The sequence below is a fragment of the Myotis daubentonii genome, chromosome 6 (assembly GCF_963259705.1).
Source record: "Myotis daubentonii chromosome 6, mMyoDau2.1, whole genome shotgun sequence".
Classification (NCBI taxonomy): domain Eukaryota; kingdom Metazoa; phylum Chordata; class Mammalia; order Chiroptera; family Vespertilionidae; genus Myotis; species Myotis daubentonii.
This window is the reverse complement of record NC_081845.1, coordinates 9,212,056-9,228,632: the sequence shown is the minus strand read 5'-3', so window position 1 is coordinate 9,228,632 and position 16,577 is coordinate 9,212,056. Positions and strand designations below refer to the sequence as shown.

Below are 16,577 nucleotides of genomic sequence, written 5' to 3'. Positions count from 1 at the left end.
TGATGTGCCAGAAAAAAAAAAATCTTTTTGAATTAGGGAACTCACACACAGCGAGACTAACAAAAGCACCATGAGGAATTAGGGCAACGTTCTTTAAATCTAAAGTAAACTGTTGAAGAAAGACTCCTCCCGCATTCAGGCAAGGTCTCGATGATGTATCACGCGTTTCTCTGTGCAAGTCATTTTCCAAGATGAAATAAAAACCCTTCCCCTGGCTGCTTTTATCTGCCATGGGGGCAGAGTACAGTTGTCGAGCAACTTGGGGGACAGAGAATCGATACCCGCACAACTGTGAGCGTAATAATAATAACTGCCACTTACAAGTGCCCACTGTGGGGCCCTGACCATTATTCCTCACAACAACCCTGCAAAAGGCGGGCGTTTAACTCCCCTTTCATCCCGAAAACCAAGTTCCTCTTGTCCCACGGAAGCGTCAATGCCGAGTACCTCCCTTTCTTCTTGTGTAGGATGCGCCCATGGAACGCCATGTGAGGCCAGGGGGTGGCGACCTGTGTGCTCCTGTGGTGGGTTTGGCTTATCTGAGTTCTAATCCCAGTTAAACACCTCCCCTTGGGGGCTCTGTGGTTCGTGAGCCCTAAAACAAGGGGCGCTGGGTGTGTGGGATCTAAGGGATGGATTTAGAATGCAGAGAATTCCTGGAAGCGGTCCAGGACAATGCTGCAACTCGTAGGGGAAAGTTAACCAGCTCCAGATGTCACCGCCAGCAGTCCCCGATGTGCCTGGGGAAGGCGAGCGCTGGTTACACTAGACTTCACCATTACGTGAGTGAGATAATAAAGAGAAAAAAGAAAAAGAAAACAATTAAATGCGTGAAAGCACCTTGTATGTACGCTATTTTAAAAATCACTTCTTGTTATATCACACTGTTCGTGTTGAAGTGTTTTGAAATAAAATTCAAACGAGGTAAAAAGAAAATGAAATCACGTCCTGCTTTCATGTAACGTGCAGGACGACGCTCCAACCCACTGAGCCACCCGGCCAGGGATGTGCCCCGCATCTTTTAGGCTGTTCTTTTGACTCCATTTGCTCACCGAGCTGTAATCTCTAACTCATCCGGGACCCATGTGCAGACAGCACATGAAAATACCTTACAAAAGGTTTCTGCTAACGCACACACTGGGTCATGGGTGGGAGAGATATGGTTGCTTGGAGACCTCTGCCTTCAGCCAGACCTGGGTAATGTGGGCTGACCTGGCTGTACATTTGGGGTGGGAAAGTGAGGAAGGAGTTTAACACAGAAAAGAGGGCTTCAGCCACATCTGATCTGCACTCAGTCCAAAATGGGGTACGGAATCTAGATCTTTACTGAATGCAAAGAGGCGAGAGGGATGCCTGTGCCCCGCTTTTTCCCCCTTGAAATGTTTATGTTGGGTGTTAAAGAGGTAAAATTAGGTGCAATATGGCATTCGGCTTTCAGAGTTTGAGAGGATCCCTGAAGGGTATGTCTGGGGGTTCCGCAGGCCTTCTGGTGCTGAGGTCTTGGGAAAGGTGGCTTCCTGTTGGGAGAGCCGAAAGCTGCTCGCTGCTGCCCTCTTCTGTTCGAAAACATGTAGGGCTTTGGACCAGGCAGGGCTTTGCGTGTGGCAGTGAAAAACTGGACTGACGTACATTGTTTAACAATAGGGGGACGTAAAAATAAACATGCAGCCTGTATATCAGCTTCTAAGACTTGGGGTGACTCATCAGAAGAAAATTCAAATATTCATAGTGATTACCTCTGAACAGTGTCTCTCTGGATGAAATCCCCACTTTCTCTATGTTAAAATGCCCTATAATTTATATTAATTCTTTTGGGAATTGGTAAAAATAATTAAAAACAAATAGTTCTGTTATGAAGGAAACAATAAGAAAGAAAAAAACATTCTAGCGTTTGTTTCATTATTAGCATAGATGACCCACTGGTAGCTCATCCTCCTCAGTAGCCTTTGCAGGGAGTCCTGGTGGTGACCTTGTAGCTGAGGACAAGAACAGAAACGTCAGGGCATTTGGCCAAGGGTCCCGTGCTCGCCGGTGGTGCCGCCGGAATGGAAGCACCAGTCTGTCTCCAGAACGCATGCGCTTTAACCTCCTTCTCTACCTGAATTCTGTCTCTTCTTGTAGGGGGTGGGAGCGTAAGGGAGAGTAGTTTTTCCATTATTCACTACATTGATGCATTTATATTAGACTAGAGGCCCGATGCACAAAATTCATGCAAGAGTAGGCCTTCCTTCCTCCGGCTGCCAGCACCAGCTTTCCTCTGGCACCTGGGACCCGGGCTTCCCTCGCAGCCCTGGCTTCATCCGGAAGGTGGTACGGAGGACATCCGGTATAATTAGCATATTGTGCTTTTATTAGTATAGATAATCTGAGGCAAAGATCCAGTGTCCTCTGAAATCAAGTAAGGTGAATCATCACTCTCTCAATTTTTGTTTTCTAACTTTTTATTATCTGCACTTGTTTACTCTTCTGAGTGATTTTTAAAAAACAATAACTTCAGCCTGGCGGGTGTGGCTCAGTGGTTGAGTGTGGACCCATGAACTAGGAGGTCACAGTTTGATTCCCAGTCAAGGCACAGGCCCCGGTTGCTCGATCTCCAGTAGGGGGTGTGTCAGAGGCAGCTGATCAATGATTCTCATCATTGATGTTTCTCTCTCCCTCTCCTTTCCTCTCTGAAATCAATAGAAATATATTAAAACACACACACACACACACACACACACAAACACACACACACACACACACATAACTTCAAACTTACGTGAAGTTGCAAAAATAAAAACAGTCCAGGGAACACTCAGATGCAGCTATTGCTGACATGATCTCATGTGCTTCATTATTGAGTCCCTATGTTGGAAAACACAACAAAAACCAAAACCAGCATGAGACAATCTTCTGTACCTTTGGAGGTGGGTTATATCCATCACGGTCCTTCACTCCCAAATTCTTCAGGTGTGTTTCCTAGGAATGGAAGTATTCCCTTTCATAATCACAGTGCAGTGATCAGTGTCATCTACTTACATGATTACAGCGCTTGTAAATAACCGAGCATCCTTATTCCAATCTTACCATTATTCTAAGGACGTCATTTTTAACACTCTCCCTTGACCCACATCCATGTTTGGGTTGGGTATTATATTCTTCAGCATCTTTTCTCCTGGAACATTTCTATAACCATTGCCTTTCAAAACACCGACATGTTCAGAGCATATAGTTCTCTCCCCATTTCCACCACATTCCTTATTTTGTGTTTGTGTTCTCCTGATTCAATTCAGGTTCTGCATGCTTCGCCATGGGTCTGTCCTTCTCAGGGTGTGGCACCCCATGTCTATCTGTCCCTCACAGACTTTGCCTTTTTTCTCCCCTGTATAACCAGGTTTTACCTACCCTTCCTACTAGTAAGCATGTAAATATCCAGTCCCTGCCTTCCCTCTGACCCCCATTTAGTACCCATTGTACTTGCTTATCTAGTCTTTTTCGTGATGGCTGCAAAAAATGACGGTCAGGTACTCTTTTGAGTCTGTGAGTGGGTGGGTAGGATATGTGTCCTTCCTTCCTTCCTTCCTTCCTTCCTTCCTTCCTTCCTTCCTTCCTTCCTTTCTTTTTTTTTTAAGCATGAGAGTAACCATGAAAAAAAAAAACACCAGCTTTTTACACTGAAATGAAATTTAAATTGCTAGCCACATTAGACATATAGCAATTTTCCCATCTAAGTGTGGGAGTTGACATGTGTAAATACTTCTTGCCATCAGTGGCATTTACAAATTATAGAAAGTTATGACTCATGAAAAATAAGAACTTTGACACTTTGAAAAATATGGAATTAGATTTTCTTTTAAAATGATAAGATTTGTGTTTTGCTCCCCTGCCAGCCTTTGGCCCACCAGGGGTGCCACACACCTCCCATTTGACACTTACACACACAGACTTAATGTATGACTATAAATGATAACTGTGTAATGGGAACGTGCATGAGGTCCCAGCCCTTGTGCTAATAATACTCAAGAAATTAAAGCTCTTACGACCTAGCAAAGGCGTGCATGGGCTCAGGCCATGCCGGGCTTTGGAGTCTACTGCTGGATGTGGACCCACGTCCTGAGAGCAGAGGGTTCTGGCACGTGCTCCGCCAGCGCTCTGCCTCATGGAGTGCGGATCAGACAGAGAGGCCGCTCGGGGCCCGCAGCGCGAGGCTCCCAGAGCAGCATGGCCAGTGGCATCGGCCAGTGGCATCGGCCTGGAGTGTGCTTGGGCTTGAAGGGACCCCACTGGGGTGATGCGCCGGGCCACCTGCGGGTTCCCCTCTGTGACGCGCTCGGTGGCCCCCAGGGGGCGCTGTCGTCAGCAGCTTGGCCCCTGGCGGCCACCAGTCTCCACCCCGAGATGGGGCAACCGGGAGGGGAAGGTTGGGCCTCCCGGGCCCCTGTAGAACAACAGCACCTGCCAGGCCGGCCCCGGGGGCACCATGCCCTGGTGGAGTCACCTCTGCCGTGAGTAGTGCGCCCCCCAGCGGAGGTTCACCCCGGGGACCTGGCGGGCGGGACGGCTTTGAGGCCAGTGGCTCTCCGTTAGCGGCGGGAGCAGAGGTGGAAAATGCTACATCGCAGAAACAGCAGCTTTAGCGAGGGCCGAAGGATGCTCTCCCTGGGGAGTCCGGAGGTGACCAAGTGGGGGGTGCGGGGCCGGAGGGCGCAGGCATGGCTATTTGGCGAGCAGCGTGAGCTGAACGCGGCCGACTCATGGACAATGAGGCAGAAAGCGGGGTCCGGGTTCCAGGGCGGGTTCTAGCTCCGGGCGTAGCCCCAGTCGCACGTGGTTCCGGGCAGGACACCTGCCGGTGGTGCGCACGTGTGCCATCCTAGTTGGCTTTTATGTTGGAACCCAGTTGCAGCCTTGGCCGCCGGGCTTGGTAGTTTGGAAGGCCGCCCTCTGGTCCTGCGGCTATTAAGGTGTGTGACAGCTTCCTGAGGCGATCAGAGCGGTGCTTTGGGAAGCAGGGCGTCTCCGAACAGGTCCGCGGGGTGCAGGAGGCTGGTGCAGCTGAAATCAGGGCCGAGATGCGTTTGCCCAGCCATTGCACAAAGCAGGAAGGCGCCATCTGCGCCCGCAGGGGCTCGTCTGGAAGACGTTCTCACAAGAGTAGCTCCTGGGATTACTTAGGTCAAAAGAGACTACAGACCAGTTGACAGGATTTAAAATTTTTGTAATCGTATACGTATACATTTTTTTAATGTGCTCAGCCCATATTTCCCCTCTGTAAAGAAAACATCTGGCCGAAACCGGTTTGGCTCAGTGGATAGAGCGTCGGCCTGCGGACTGAAAGGTCCTAGGTTCGATTCCGGTCAGGGGCATGTACCTGGGTTGCGGGCATATCCCCAGTAGGAGATGTGCAGGAGGCAGCTGATCGATGTTTCTCTCTCATCGATGTTTCTAACTCTCTATCTCTCTCCCTTCCTCTCTGTAAAAAATCAATAAAATATATTTTTTAAAAAAAGAAAGAAAACATCTGAATCTTGCTAAGCTATACGCACTACCAGTAACTGCTCTGTTCGCCACTTGGCAGCTGCTCATCTTTGTTTCCCTGGTTTTGACTGTAAACATGTCCCCATCCTCCCAGAATTTAAGAAAAAGGGTTGCAGATAGAAATGCAGGTGTAGGAGCATGGAAGGGGATGGTGTGAGCAAACTTTCCCTGCATGTCCTATTGAATCTAGAAAGGTTAGTGAATGGGTTTGTTTTTACCTCATGCTTAGTGGCAGGAAGTTTATGTTTGTGTTTATTAGTAAAATTGGACTAGAATAGAGTTTATTGTGTGTGTGTGTTGGGGGGGAGTCTTGACATTTTTCCTCTGGTGAATTTCCAATGATATCATCCACCTTTTCAAAAAAGGTCACACCTCTTGTGTTGCATAAGAAGTGTTTGTGAGTATATTTTTGTAATTGGAGGCATTTGTAAGAAGTAGTGCATAGCATGGAAATACACTTAAAGAGATCTTTAATTCTTGATGCGGAAGAATGACTATAAGGGTCAAAATGGACGTTATATCTGAATTGATAGATTTGCATTTTTTTTCATAAGGAAGTACTCCCTGCTCCCATTTATGCTTTTAGTATCACTCTTTTTTATTATTATTATTTTTATCCACACTTGAGAATATCTTTTTCCATTGATTTTTAGAGAGTGGAAGGGAGGGAGAGAGAGAGAGAGAGACATCGATGTGGTTGCCTCATACACATGAGTTGGTTGCCTCTCGCATGAGTCCTGATTGGGGCCAGGGATCAAACCTGCAACCCAGGTATGTGCCCTTGACCGGGAATAGAACCTGAAATCCTTAGGTATAGGGCCGACGCTCTAATCACTGAGCAAAACCAGCCAGGGCTTTAGTATCACTCTCCATTCATGGATTTTTTATTTTATTAAATGCATGGTAACCCATCACTGTTGCTATTCTTTTTTATGCTTCAAAGTTTGGCCAGAAGGAGCGCCTTCAAGCTGGCTCTTGTCCTTTTGCTATGCCTCCCTCAGCTTTTGAGTTCCTCTTTTCTGCTCTCCTAAAAAATAATCTTCATACTTTCCCTGACCCAACCGGAATTTCCCAAGGAGCGCTAGTGTCTTTTGGGGACTTGTTAGAGACCAGACTAGTGGTCACATAGAATGCCCTTCCTTTCGATTTGTCTAGTTACTTATTGTGTTGTTATTCGCTTATTTCTTTAACCCTGTGTTTCCTATCCAGTGGAAGAAGTTATGTCTAAAACTTGGTGGGTTCTAGGTCGTGGGTGTCATATGTGATTCCATTTTTCATTGCAACAGAATGTACACTATCTGGTTGACCCGCCCTTTGTGATGCTGTGGCTACTCATTTTTTGGTAGTTGAGATTATTAACTTTCTCTTTACAGAAAGAGCAGAGTAATACCTTTAAACCTGAATTTTTTAAGGTCATTTGAAAGAAGTAGACGCTGCCTTAATCTATTGAGATTCACAAATACTAGATAAGACCCTTGCCTATCCTGGAGTTGCCTGACATTAAAGAAAGTGTTAGCTAGTTGTGTTTTCAAAATGTTTTCGTTTTTGTGAATTGTAATATTTTATCCCTTCTTCTCCCCCTCCCCCCCTTTTTTTTTCTGTTAACAGTTGGACAGAGAGAATCCGAAGATGTGAATGAAAGAGGTTCAGATAAAGAGATGGCTGCCAACTCATCGGTTGTTCAGGACATCACAAAGGATGGGCAGGAGGAAATGCCCGAAATAATTGAGCAGATTCCTTCTTCGGAAAGCAATTTAGAAGAACTAACGCAGCCTGCTGAGTCCCAGACTAATGACGTTGGATTTAAGAAGGTGTTTAAGTTTGTTGGCTTTAAATTCACTGTGAAAAAGGATAAGAGCGAGAAGTCTGACACGGTCCAGCTACTCACTGTCAGAAAAGAGGAAGGTGAAGGAGCAGGAGAGTCAGAGGGGGCTGGGGACCACCAAGAGCCCAGCCGGGAGGCGGGAGAAGCAACACACAAAGAAAATGAACTGAAACAATCCACAGAGAGCCCCGAGAAGCCTCTGCACCCCGAGCAGAGCAGCACGGAGATTTCCCTTCAAGCTGAGTCTGGTCAAGCAGCCGAGGAAGGCAAAGATGGAGAAGAAAAACAAGAAAAAGAACCCACCAAATCTCCAGACTCTCCAACCAGTCCAGCGGCCAGCGAAACGGCGTCACCCTTCAAAAAATTCTTCACTCAAGGCTGGGCTGGCTGGCGCAAAAAGACCAGTTTCAGGAAGCCCAAGGAGGATGAGCTGGAAGCTTCCGAGAAGAAAAAGGAACAAGAGACAGAAAGAGTCGACGCAGAAGAAAAGGAAAAGACAGAAGATACCTCTGAGAAACTGGCTGCTTCGGAACAACCACAGCCACAGGAGGCCACAGAGAGTGTCCGCGATGCCAGATTATCAGCTGAGTATGAAAAGGTGGAGCTGCCCTCTGAAGGTCAAGGGCAGGCATCTCCTGAAGAGAGATCCGCCCCTTTGGCAACAGAAATATTTGATGAAAAGGTAGAGATTGTTGCAGAAGTCCACGTGAGCACGGCGGAGAATGCAGAGGAGCAGGACGCTGAGGTGGAGGAAACACAAGAGCCCCAACCGGCTGAGAAATTGGCCGAAACCAACGCTGGGCCTCAGGAAGCCGAACCTCCAGTGTGTGCGCCTGGAGGGGACCACACCCAGCCCCCCGAACCAGGTCCCGAGGAGCAAGCGCTGTCTGCCCAGCCGGAAGGCATCGTGAGCGAGGTGGAGATGCTGGCATCCCAGGAGAGAGTGAAGGTGCAGGGAAGCCCGCTGAAGAAGCTTTTTACAAGCACTGGCCTGAAAAAGCTCTCCGGAAAGAAGCAGAAAGCGAAGCGAGGGGGAGAGGAAGAGTCGGGGGAGCAGCACGCGGCCCAGGCGGATTCTCCCGAGAGCCCAGATGAGCACAAGGGCGAGAGCTCTGCTTCCTCCCCGGAGGAGCCCGAGGAGATTACGTGTCTGGAGAAGGGGATCGCAGAGGCCCACCCGGACGGGGAAGGCGAAGAGGGAGCCACTTCCGATGGAGAGAAGAAGAGAGAAGGTGTGACTCCCTGGGCATCTTTCAAAAAGATGGTGACGCCCAAGAAACGTGTGCGAAGGCTTTCCGAAAGCGACAAGGAAGAGGAGCTGGAGAAGGCGAAGAGTGCCACACTGTCATCCACGGAGAGCGCGGCCTCGGAGATGCCCGAGGAGGGGAGAGGACACGGGGAGGAGCCGAAGCCCGAGGAGCCGAAGCGCAAGGTGGACACTTCGGTGTCTTGGGAAGCTTTGATTTGTGTGGGATCGTCCAAGAAAAGAGCAAGAAAGGCATCCTCTTCCGATGAGGAGGAGGGACCGAAACCCACGGCAGGAGAAGGCGCCAAACCGGACGAAGCAGGAAGAGACAGAGAGGCGGGGCCAGAGGCTGTCCCCGCAGGTGCCCAGGAGCACGACCCGGGGCAGGGCAGCTCCTCCCCCGAGCAGGCGGGAAGCCCCTCGGAAGGGGAGGGCGTGTCCACCTGGGAGTCCTTTAAAAGACTGGTCACCCCGAGGAAGAAATCCAAGTCCAAACTGGAAGAGAAAACCGAAGACCCCGGGCCGGGGGCCGGTGTGGAACATTCGGCGGCAGAGGTGGAACCCGGGAAGGAAGAGTCTTGGGTTTCAATTAAGAAATTCATTCCCGGCCGGAGGAAGAAAAGGTCGGATGGGAAACAAGATCACGCCACTGCCGAGGAGGCCGGGCCGACAGAAGTCAACGAAGACGACGCCGACGTCCCGGCGGTGGTCCCTCTGTCCGAGTACGACGCCGTGGAGAGGGAGAAGACGGAAGCGCAGGAAGCCCGCAGGAGGGAGGAGACGGCCGAGCCAAAGGGGGCGGTTTCTGTGTCTGAGGAGCTCAGCACGAGTCTGGTTCATACCGTGACTGTGGCGGTCATCGATGGGGCGAGGGCCGTGACCCATATGGAAGAAAGGTCGCCTTCTTGGATCTCTGCTTCGGCGACAGGGCCCCTCGAACAAGCCGACGAGGAAGCTGGACCACCCCCTGCAGGGGTGTTGGAAAGAGAGGGCAGGGCAGAGGACAGCCCCGTCGCCACCCAAGGCCTGCCCGAGAGCCGGGATGCCGGTGAGGACACCCTCACCGGTGAGGTGGAACCCACTCCCGAGGCCGTGACGGCTGCGGAACCCACGTTTGGTGCCGAGGAGGCGACCGAAGCATCTGGTGCCGAGGAGACCACCGACATGGTCTCGGCCGTCTCCCAGTTAAGTGAGTCTCCAGACACCACCGAGGAGGCCACACCGGTTCAGGAGGCGGAGGGCGGCGAGCCCGACGTGGAGGGCCAGGAGAGGCGGACCCAGGAGGTCCTGCAGGCAGTGGCGGAAAGGGTTAGAGAAGCGTCACAGCTCGATGTCGGGGGCCCGGGAGCCGAGATTCACACCGCGCGGAAAGAGGGATCCCGGCTGCCAGAGGTGGGGGAGACCGAAGAGGACCCTCCCGTGTCGGAGCTGAAGGAAGAGGGGGACATGGTGTTGCAGGGGCACGCAGGAGAAACAAAAGCTGAGACTCTGACACCAGGGGACGTCTTTGGACAGGCCGCCCCAGAACACGCTGGAGAAGTCCCTCCAGTCCCCGAGAGCGTCCTGTCCAGCGAGCTCAGAACCCCCTGCCAAGCCGAAACCTTGGTTGGGGTAAAATCAGAGATCGTCCTGGAACAGGCTGTTGGCCCCGACTCGGCTGAAACGCTCACAGACAGCGAGACCAGTGGAAGCACCCCCGTGCCCGACTGTGAGGCTCCCCGTGCCACGCAGCAAGTCAAGGTCATGGAAGTCCACGCCGAGGGTGAAGGTGCATCCGGTATAAAATCGCAGGTTACGGAGGGCCAGGCAGCTCCTGCACCGAAAGAGATGCCCCCAGCACCCTCTGGGCTTCAATCCCAGGAAGAAAAGAAAGAACACTCAGAAATTGCAGGGGGTCCAGAGCATACGGATAAAGAGGTATCAGTGGAGGCTGTACCCATTCTTTCAAAGGCTGAGGCGACTCAGGAGGCTGGCCAGTTTGCTGATGAGGAAACCAAAGACGTACCCTTCGTTCAAGGACTTAAAGTGTCTGCAGACACAGAAATGACAGCTGGACAGAAAAAGGCCATTGAAGTCGCCCTTAAAGATGAAGTTACTGAAGAAGCTGATGGTCAAAAGAATGAAAATACTGAATTCCAGAGTCCTGCTCCGCCTCTTCCAGCCCCAGGGGGGAGAGAGAGGGTAGTGCAAGTGGAAAGGGAGGAAGCGGTGGCCAAGGCAGCCCGAGTGAGTGAAGAGAAGCTTGAGCCAAAACCAGCCGAAGTGCTCAGCAAGCAGCTGGTCCACACGGTTCACGTGACCGTCGTAGACGGGGAGAAGGAAGTTCTCCCTTTTGAAGAAAGTTCTCCTTGGCTAGTTCAAGCGGACAGGCTCTGCACAGACAGTCAGGCCGAAGTGCTCAGCAAGCAGCTGGTCCACACGGTTCACGTGACCGTCGTAGACGGGGAGAAGGAAGTTCTCCCTTTTGAAGAAAGTTCTCCTTGGCTAGTTCAAGCGGACAGGCTCTGCACAGACAGTCAAGTTCAAAGCTCGGAGGCATCATTACCTCTAACAGCTGCCGCTGTGGAGAAGAAGGTCTTAGGCGAAACCGTCAAGCTTTTAGAAGCAGCTGGGCCTTTGGAGTCTGCAGATGCACGTTTGGAACCGGAAGCGAAGCCCTCTGACCAAGAAGACGTTATGGGTCAGCCCGGGGAAGATGCAGCGCCCACAGGCCCTGCGTCTCAGGCAGAATCGGCCCCAGTCGTCATACCCGCCGCCCCTGCAAAAGGCGTCAGTGCTGACCTGGAAGGAGATAAAACCACCTCCCAGGAAGGGAAGTCCGGAGAAGACTGCGAGCAGGTTAGCGGGCAGGGAGACAGAGCGAGTGAAATGAGAGAGGAAGGTTTAAAGGCCGAAAAGGAGATTTTGCAGCTTAAGACTGAGAGCCATAAACTTGTGCAAAACGTCATTCAGACAGCCGTTGACCAGTTGGTAGGCACCGAAGGAACAGCCACCGACTGCCAGACAGCGGCCCAGCTGGCAAAGGCTGACCATCGGGAGGCTGAACAGAAAATTGGAAAAGAAGAAAGGGAACTTCAGGGCTCGGCGGAGGCTGAGGCAGCCCAAGAGGAGTCCGCACTGACCACCGTGGGACAAACCCCCTCAGATATTTCCAAAGACGCGAATGCAGCTGCAGAGGAGGTCACGGCCGTTGAGGTCAAAGGCTCCCCAGTTAATGACCAGCTGCCTGAAGAGCTCGTCCTCCCAACCCAGGAAAAGAGAGAAGCAACCGGAACCAAGTGTGTGCCAGAATTGGGTGATCGTGCCGGCTTAGGAGAAAGAACAGAGAATGAACCCCAAGAAGATGAAAAACGTGACGCTGTCCATTACCCTGAGAACCAAATCTCAGCCCTGGTAGACCCCGAGGCCTCGGGAGACTTAACCAAAGAGCCCCCGGATGCAAATGGACCAAAACTAAAAGAGAAGGAAGTGGGATTTCAGGAAGGAAAAGGGCCGAGCGAGCCAGAAAAAGAGATCAAAACGCAAACACAGGAGGAGGCACAGGAACAAGAGAGGCAGCCAGCAACGCCAGAACTTGCGGAACCCTAAGACATCAGGTAAGCAAGCTTCTTTTTCTTCTGAAATAATTGTTTCCTCTTTCGTGCCATTTGATGGCAAATTTGTTATAGGGGAAGCAGGAGTTCAAACCATGGTGATTTTAGGCAGAACCTGCCATTGGGGAATGCCCGTCCACCAGACTAGGAGATTTGGGTTAATTAGTTTCTTTTTTCTCTCTCATTGAAATGCCATTCAGTCATCTTGGTGTCATGAAAATAATGATGTCATTTTATCCCCAATGTGACTGCTTTCAAAGAAAATAAAGGCCCACATGTGCGTGTTTGGCCAAAGATCTAAGAAATATGTTGTGCTCATTCAGCCCCATACCAACTAGTCTGTTGAATTTTTTTATAACTAGAAACTCAAAGTAGGTTTATATTATACTGCCTGAAATTTATTTTATAGCTCTTTAGAGGAAGAATTAATTTTTTTCCAGCATTAGTCACACTTTTTAAAATATATTTTTTTATTGATTTCAGAGAGGAAGGGAGAGGGAGAGAGAAACGTCAATGATGAGAGATAATCATTGATTGGCTGCTTCTTGCAAGTCCCCCAATGGGGATTCAGCCCACCACCCATGTGCCCTGACTGGGAACCGAACCTCAGCCTCCTGGTTCATAGGTCAATGCTCAACCACTGAGCCACGCCGGCCGGGCTAATGAACACTAAGATTCCAGGCATGTGACATGTTAGGGAACCACAGACATTGGCTTTGAAGTCGAAGAGCACCTTTTACTTTCTTACAGAATTAAACGATAGTATTGGAGTAGCCAGTGACTGCAGCTCACCTTCACAGTTCTTCTGTGGCTATATGAATGAGGAGAGAAAAAGGAGACTATTTTTACTTTGGAATCTTTCTTTCTCCTCTAGTTACACGAGTGTCTTTGCAAGACCAGAATGTGAAGACAAGTGGTAGAAGAAAATGAATGCTGCTGATGACACTCAAGACCAAGATTTCAGAACTTTGAGATCCCAAGAACAGGCCCGCCAACCGATCTCATTCCCAGAGAACCCCGACAATCCTGAGGCTGCTTCGGGAGCTAGAACCGGTTCCTCCGCAAGACCGCCTGCCGCGTCCCCTTGATGCCATATCGTGTTTCTCATCCGAGCTCCTGAATTCTTCACCTGGAACTGGAGTTGGCAACACCTAGTTCCACTTCTCAAACTGGAGTATCATTCTTTATGTATTTATATGTATGTCTTAAGTAATCCTCCTCCTGTATCTATTGTATATTTTTTCCTACTGTTTAAGGAGATGTGTGGTAGAGTACACTTCCGATGTACCCCAGTCTGTGATGGGGCATGGGCCATAGTGTCGCCGCGGCAGCTCTGAGCCTCCCGTACAACCTGTGAAAACAGCTTCCTAGAATAACATTCCTGAGTAGAAGCTACATTCTCACTTTAAAATTCCCTAAGGACGAGGCCCGTGTTTAGTATTACTCTGAAGTCGGTCACTTTCCTATGATGCACAATGTGCTAAAAATGAAAAGCATCTTTAGGGCGGAAGCATACAGAATGTTCTGTGGTTACTGTGAAATTTTTCTTTCAAGCCCAGTGGAGAGTGGAAGGTTTTTTTTCGTGGTTTTTTTTTTTTCAGTAGTAGATTAACTTCCAGTCTTTTCTCCTAATTGTTATGGTGGTTTGGACAGATGTGGGCTTAATCCTGAGGCAAAGTAGTGAAATGTTTTTGATACTCTCAAGAAAAGGATTGACTGTAAGTTTTGGGTTCTACCCTTACATGCGGGACCACATTCCCACACAGCATGAAGCAAATCAGGCTCTCTACAATGGCATTTTGATAGATGCTGGATTGTGTCTGTGCCATATTTGTGCCCACTCTTTTAGAACAATGTTGCATTATGTTCATTTGGATAAACTGTGATTTGACAACTGATTTATTAGTAAATAAAATATTTGCTTCACTTAGATTTGCTGGTTTTATTAGATACTAGGAAGGCTGAGACCTGTGTTTCCTGCCTTCTGCAAGCGGAAAAAGCTAGATAGAGCTTTCTAATGTAGTTGCTGCATGACGTGACCACTTCATACCAGTTTGAGTTCATGTTCAGAGGAAGTCATAGCAGAGAGGTGTCTGCCAAAATAAACCAGGGGCTTTTCAGATGGACGGTACTGATACAATGCTACCATCTGGTGGTATCTTCCTGAAAAGGCCAGTTTTCTGCAGTAATGTTTGTTCATGATGAGTGTTTCTAGAAAGAAATTTTAAGAAGGCTTAGTAGTAAAATTGCCTTGCAACAGGAATTTTTCTAAATGTTAAAAATGATGTCTGATTCTTGCTCATATATAAAGGATTCTGTTGAACAGTTGCCACACCAAGAATAGTCCGTTATCTGCCCTAAAATTCCACTTTTCCGCAGGTAAACTGGCCTGGCAAATACACTTTAAAAATTTTACTCCAGCTCGGTACTCCCAGTTTGAGAACTTAATTTCAATGGCCAATTGATTTTAAAGGATAACATTCTAGAAAGACTGGAATAGCCTTTTAGCAGAAAGAACATTTGCTGTTAGAAGTGACGAGTAGTTGCTCTGATACCAACACACCTGATTATAATAAAACACTGGCTGTAGTAGTTGCTCTGATACCAATACACCTGACTACAATAAAACACCGGTTCTAGTGTACGGCCTTGTAGCTGGAAAGTACTGACTAGCTTTTAGGAATTACTCTCATGTATAATAGCCACCTGTGCTTAATTGTTAAACTTTAAAATCTCCAAATTAAAAAAAAAGAAACCTGTGATCTAAATCAGCGGTTGCCAACCGGTGGTCCATGAGGTCCGAAAGGTCGGCGACCACCGGTTTAAGGAAGCCTTTGGAGCAGTGGTCACCAACCGGTGGTCTACAGACCAATGGCGGTCGGAAGGTTGGCGACCGCTGATCTAAATAGCTTCTCTGGCCAACTTGGGACTTCTTTAAAAAAAGTGCTCGTGTCAAATTTAGAAACATCAATGATGAGAGAGAATCATTGATTGGCTGCCTCCTGCACACCCCCTACTGGGGATCGAGCCCACAACCTGGGCATGTGCCCTGACAGAATAGAACTATGACCTCCCGGTTCATAGGTTGACACTCAACCACTGAGCCACACCGGCCAGGCGCCGGTGTCAGTTTTTGAAGATCAACCAAAACGTATTGGAGATGACAGCAATTTGGAAGGAGTTCAATGAGAGCTCCAATACTGACTCAACTTCCTCTCTCTGGCAGGAAGAAACTGTGCTATTTTGAGCAGATTAAAGATTTGTGTCGTTTGTGGTAAACAGATTTCCTTTTTTTTTTTCCTTTGGTTTAAATTCCATCCCACCACTTCATCACATTTGTACTGACATGTGGCCAAGCAGGTCATCACAACTGGTCGTCTTCATGACTCTGCTCCTACTACATCTGGACGGGCCCTGGGTTACTTCTGTACAAGCTCTGTACCTCTGTCTGTTAAGCATCATTGTTTTCCTAACGAGGAATGCTATTAACAACTGTAGCGTGAAATACAGTTCTGTGTTATAATTCTAAAGCTGCCGTTACTTTATGAAGTTCATAGTAACCATGTAAACTGCAGAAATTGGAGCAAGTGCCTAAATTTTGCTATTTTTGGCATTACTATGGAACCATGTACAACAGAAAGCAATGCAAGACTTGTAAACTCTCGCCACTTCTTGTAATTGAAGACTATAAAATGTGCCCCTAAAGATTATTTTCTTAATGGTTCACACAAGTTGTCTCTCTCTGTACATGTCTACTTTGTTCCAGAAGTTTCCTTTGCTGTTTGGAGCTACAGATAGTCAAGGGCTGAAAATTTTAGCTTTCAGTGTAAGCTTCAAGCCTTAGCAGTTTTCTTTAACCTAAGACAATATTTGATTCCTAGTTCTGTGTGGGGGCAAATTTTCATTTATCTAAATAAAATGCAACCTAATGAAATGCCATGGATTTTCTCTCTATAATTTTTACCTTAATTCAGTTTTGCTTGCTTTTCCCTGTCATTTCGTGATATTCCTCACACATTTAACTTTTTAACTACTAAGCCATCCCTTTGTGACACTGAGCAGAGCATCATGGGAGTTTGGAATGTCTCTGGGATATGTGTGAATGTGCAAAAATCTCTGTCGGTGATTCTTAACCTTTTTGGGGTCAGGGGAGCCCTTTAATTGGAATCTTATTAAACCTCTGACTGACCTCCAAAAACCCCAAAATGAACAGTGTCATCATGTACAGTTTTTGGATCGTCACACAGACTTACTCTGAAATCCCAACCAACAATCAGAACTAGAGTTAAGCTTCTACAAGAAAGGAAATGGACACAGTTCAAGGACTCCAGGTAGTGAGCAAATAAAACCTGGACACAACCAATGTGTCCAGTAACCTCAATCCTACATGACTATT

The 16,577-nt window shown here is 48.5% G+C and overlaps 1 protein-coding gene across 2 annotated transcripts in view; it reads left to right on the top strand.

Moving 5' to 3' along the window:
- AKAP12 (A-kinase anchoring protein 12) overlaps window positions 1-16,115 on the top strand; it is a 76,095-nt gene extending 59,980 nt beyond the window's left edge. For both annotated transcript variants that reach the window (XM_059700017.1, XM_059700018.1), the window contains 2 exons: window positions 7,126-12,184; window positions 13,056-16,115. In XM_059700017.1, the coding sequence (XP_059556000.1) occupies window positions 7,126-12,176 (5,051 nt within the window). In that variant the 3' untranslated portion in view covers window positions 12,177-12,184; window positions 13,056-16,115. The remainder of the gene's footprint in view (window positions 1-7,125; window positions 12,185-13,055) is intronic.
- Window positions 16,116-16,577: the final 462 nt, after the last annotated feature.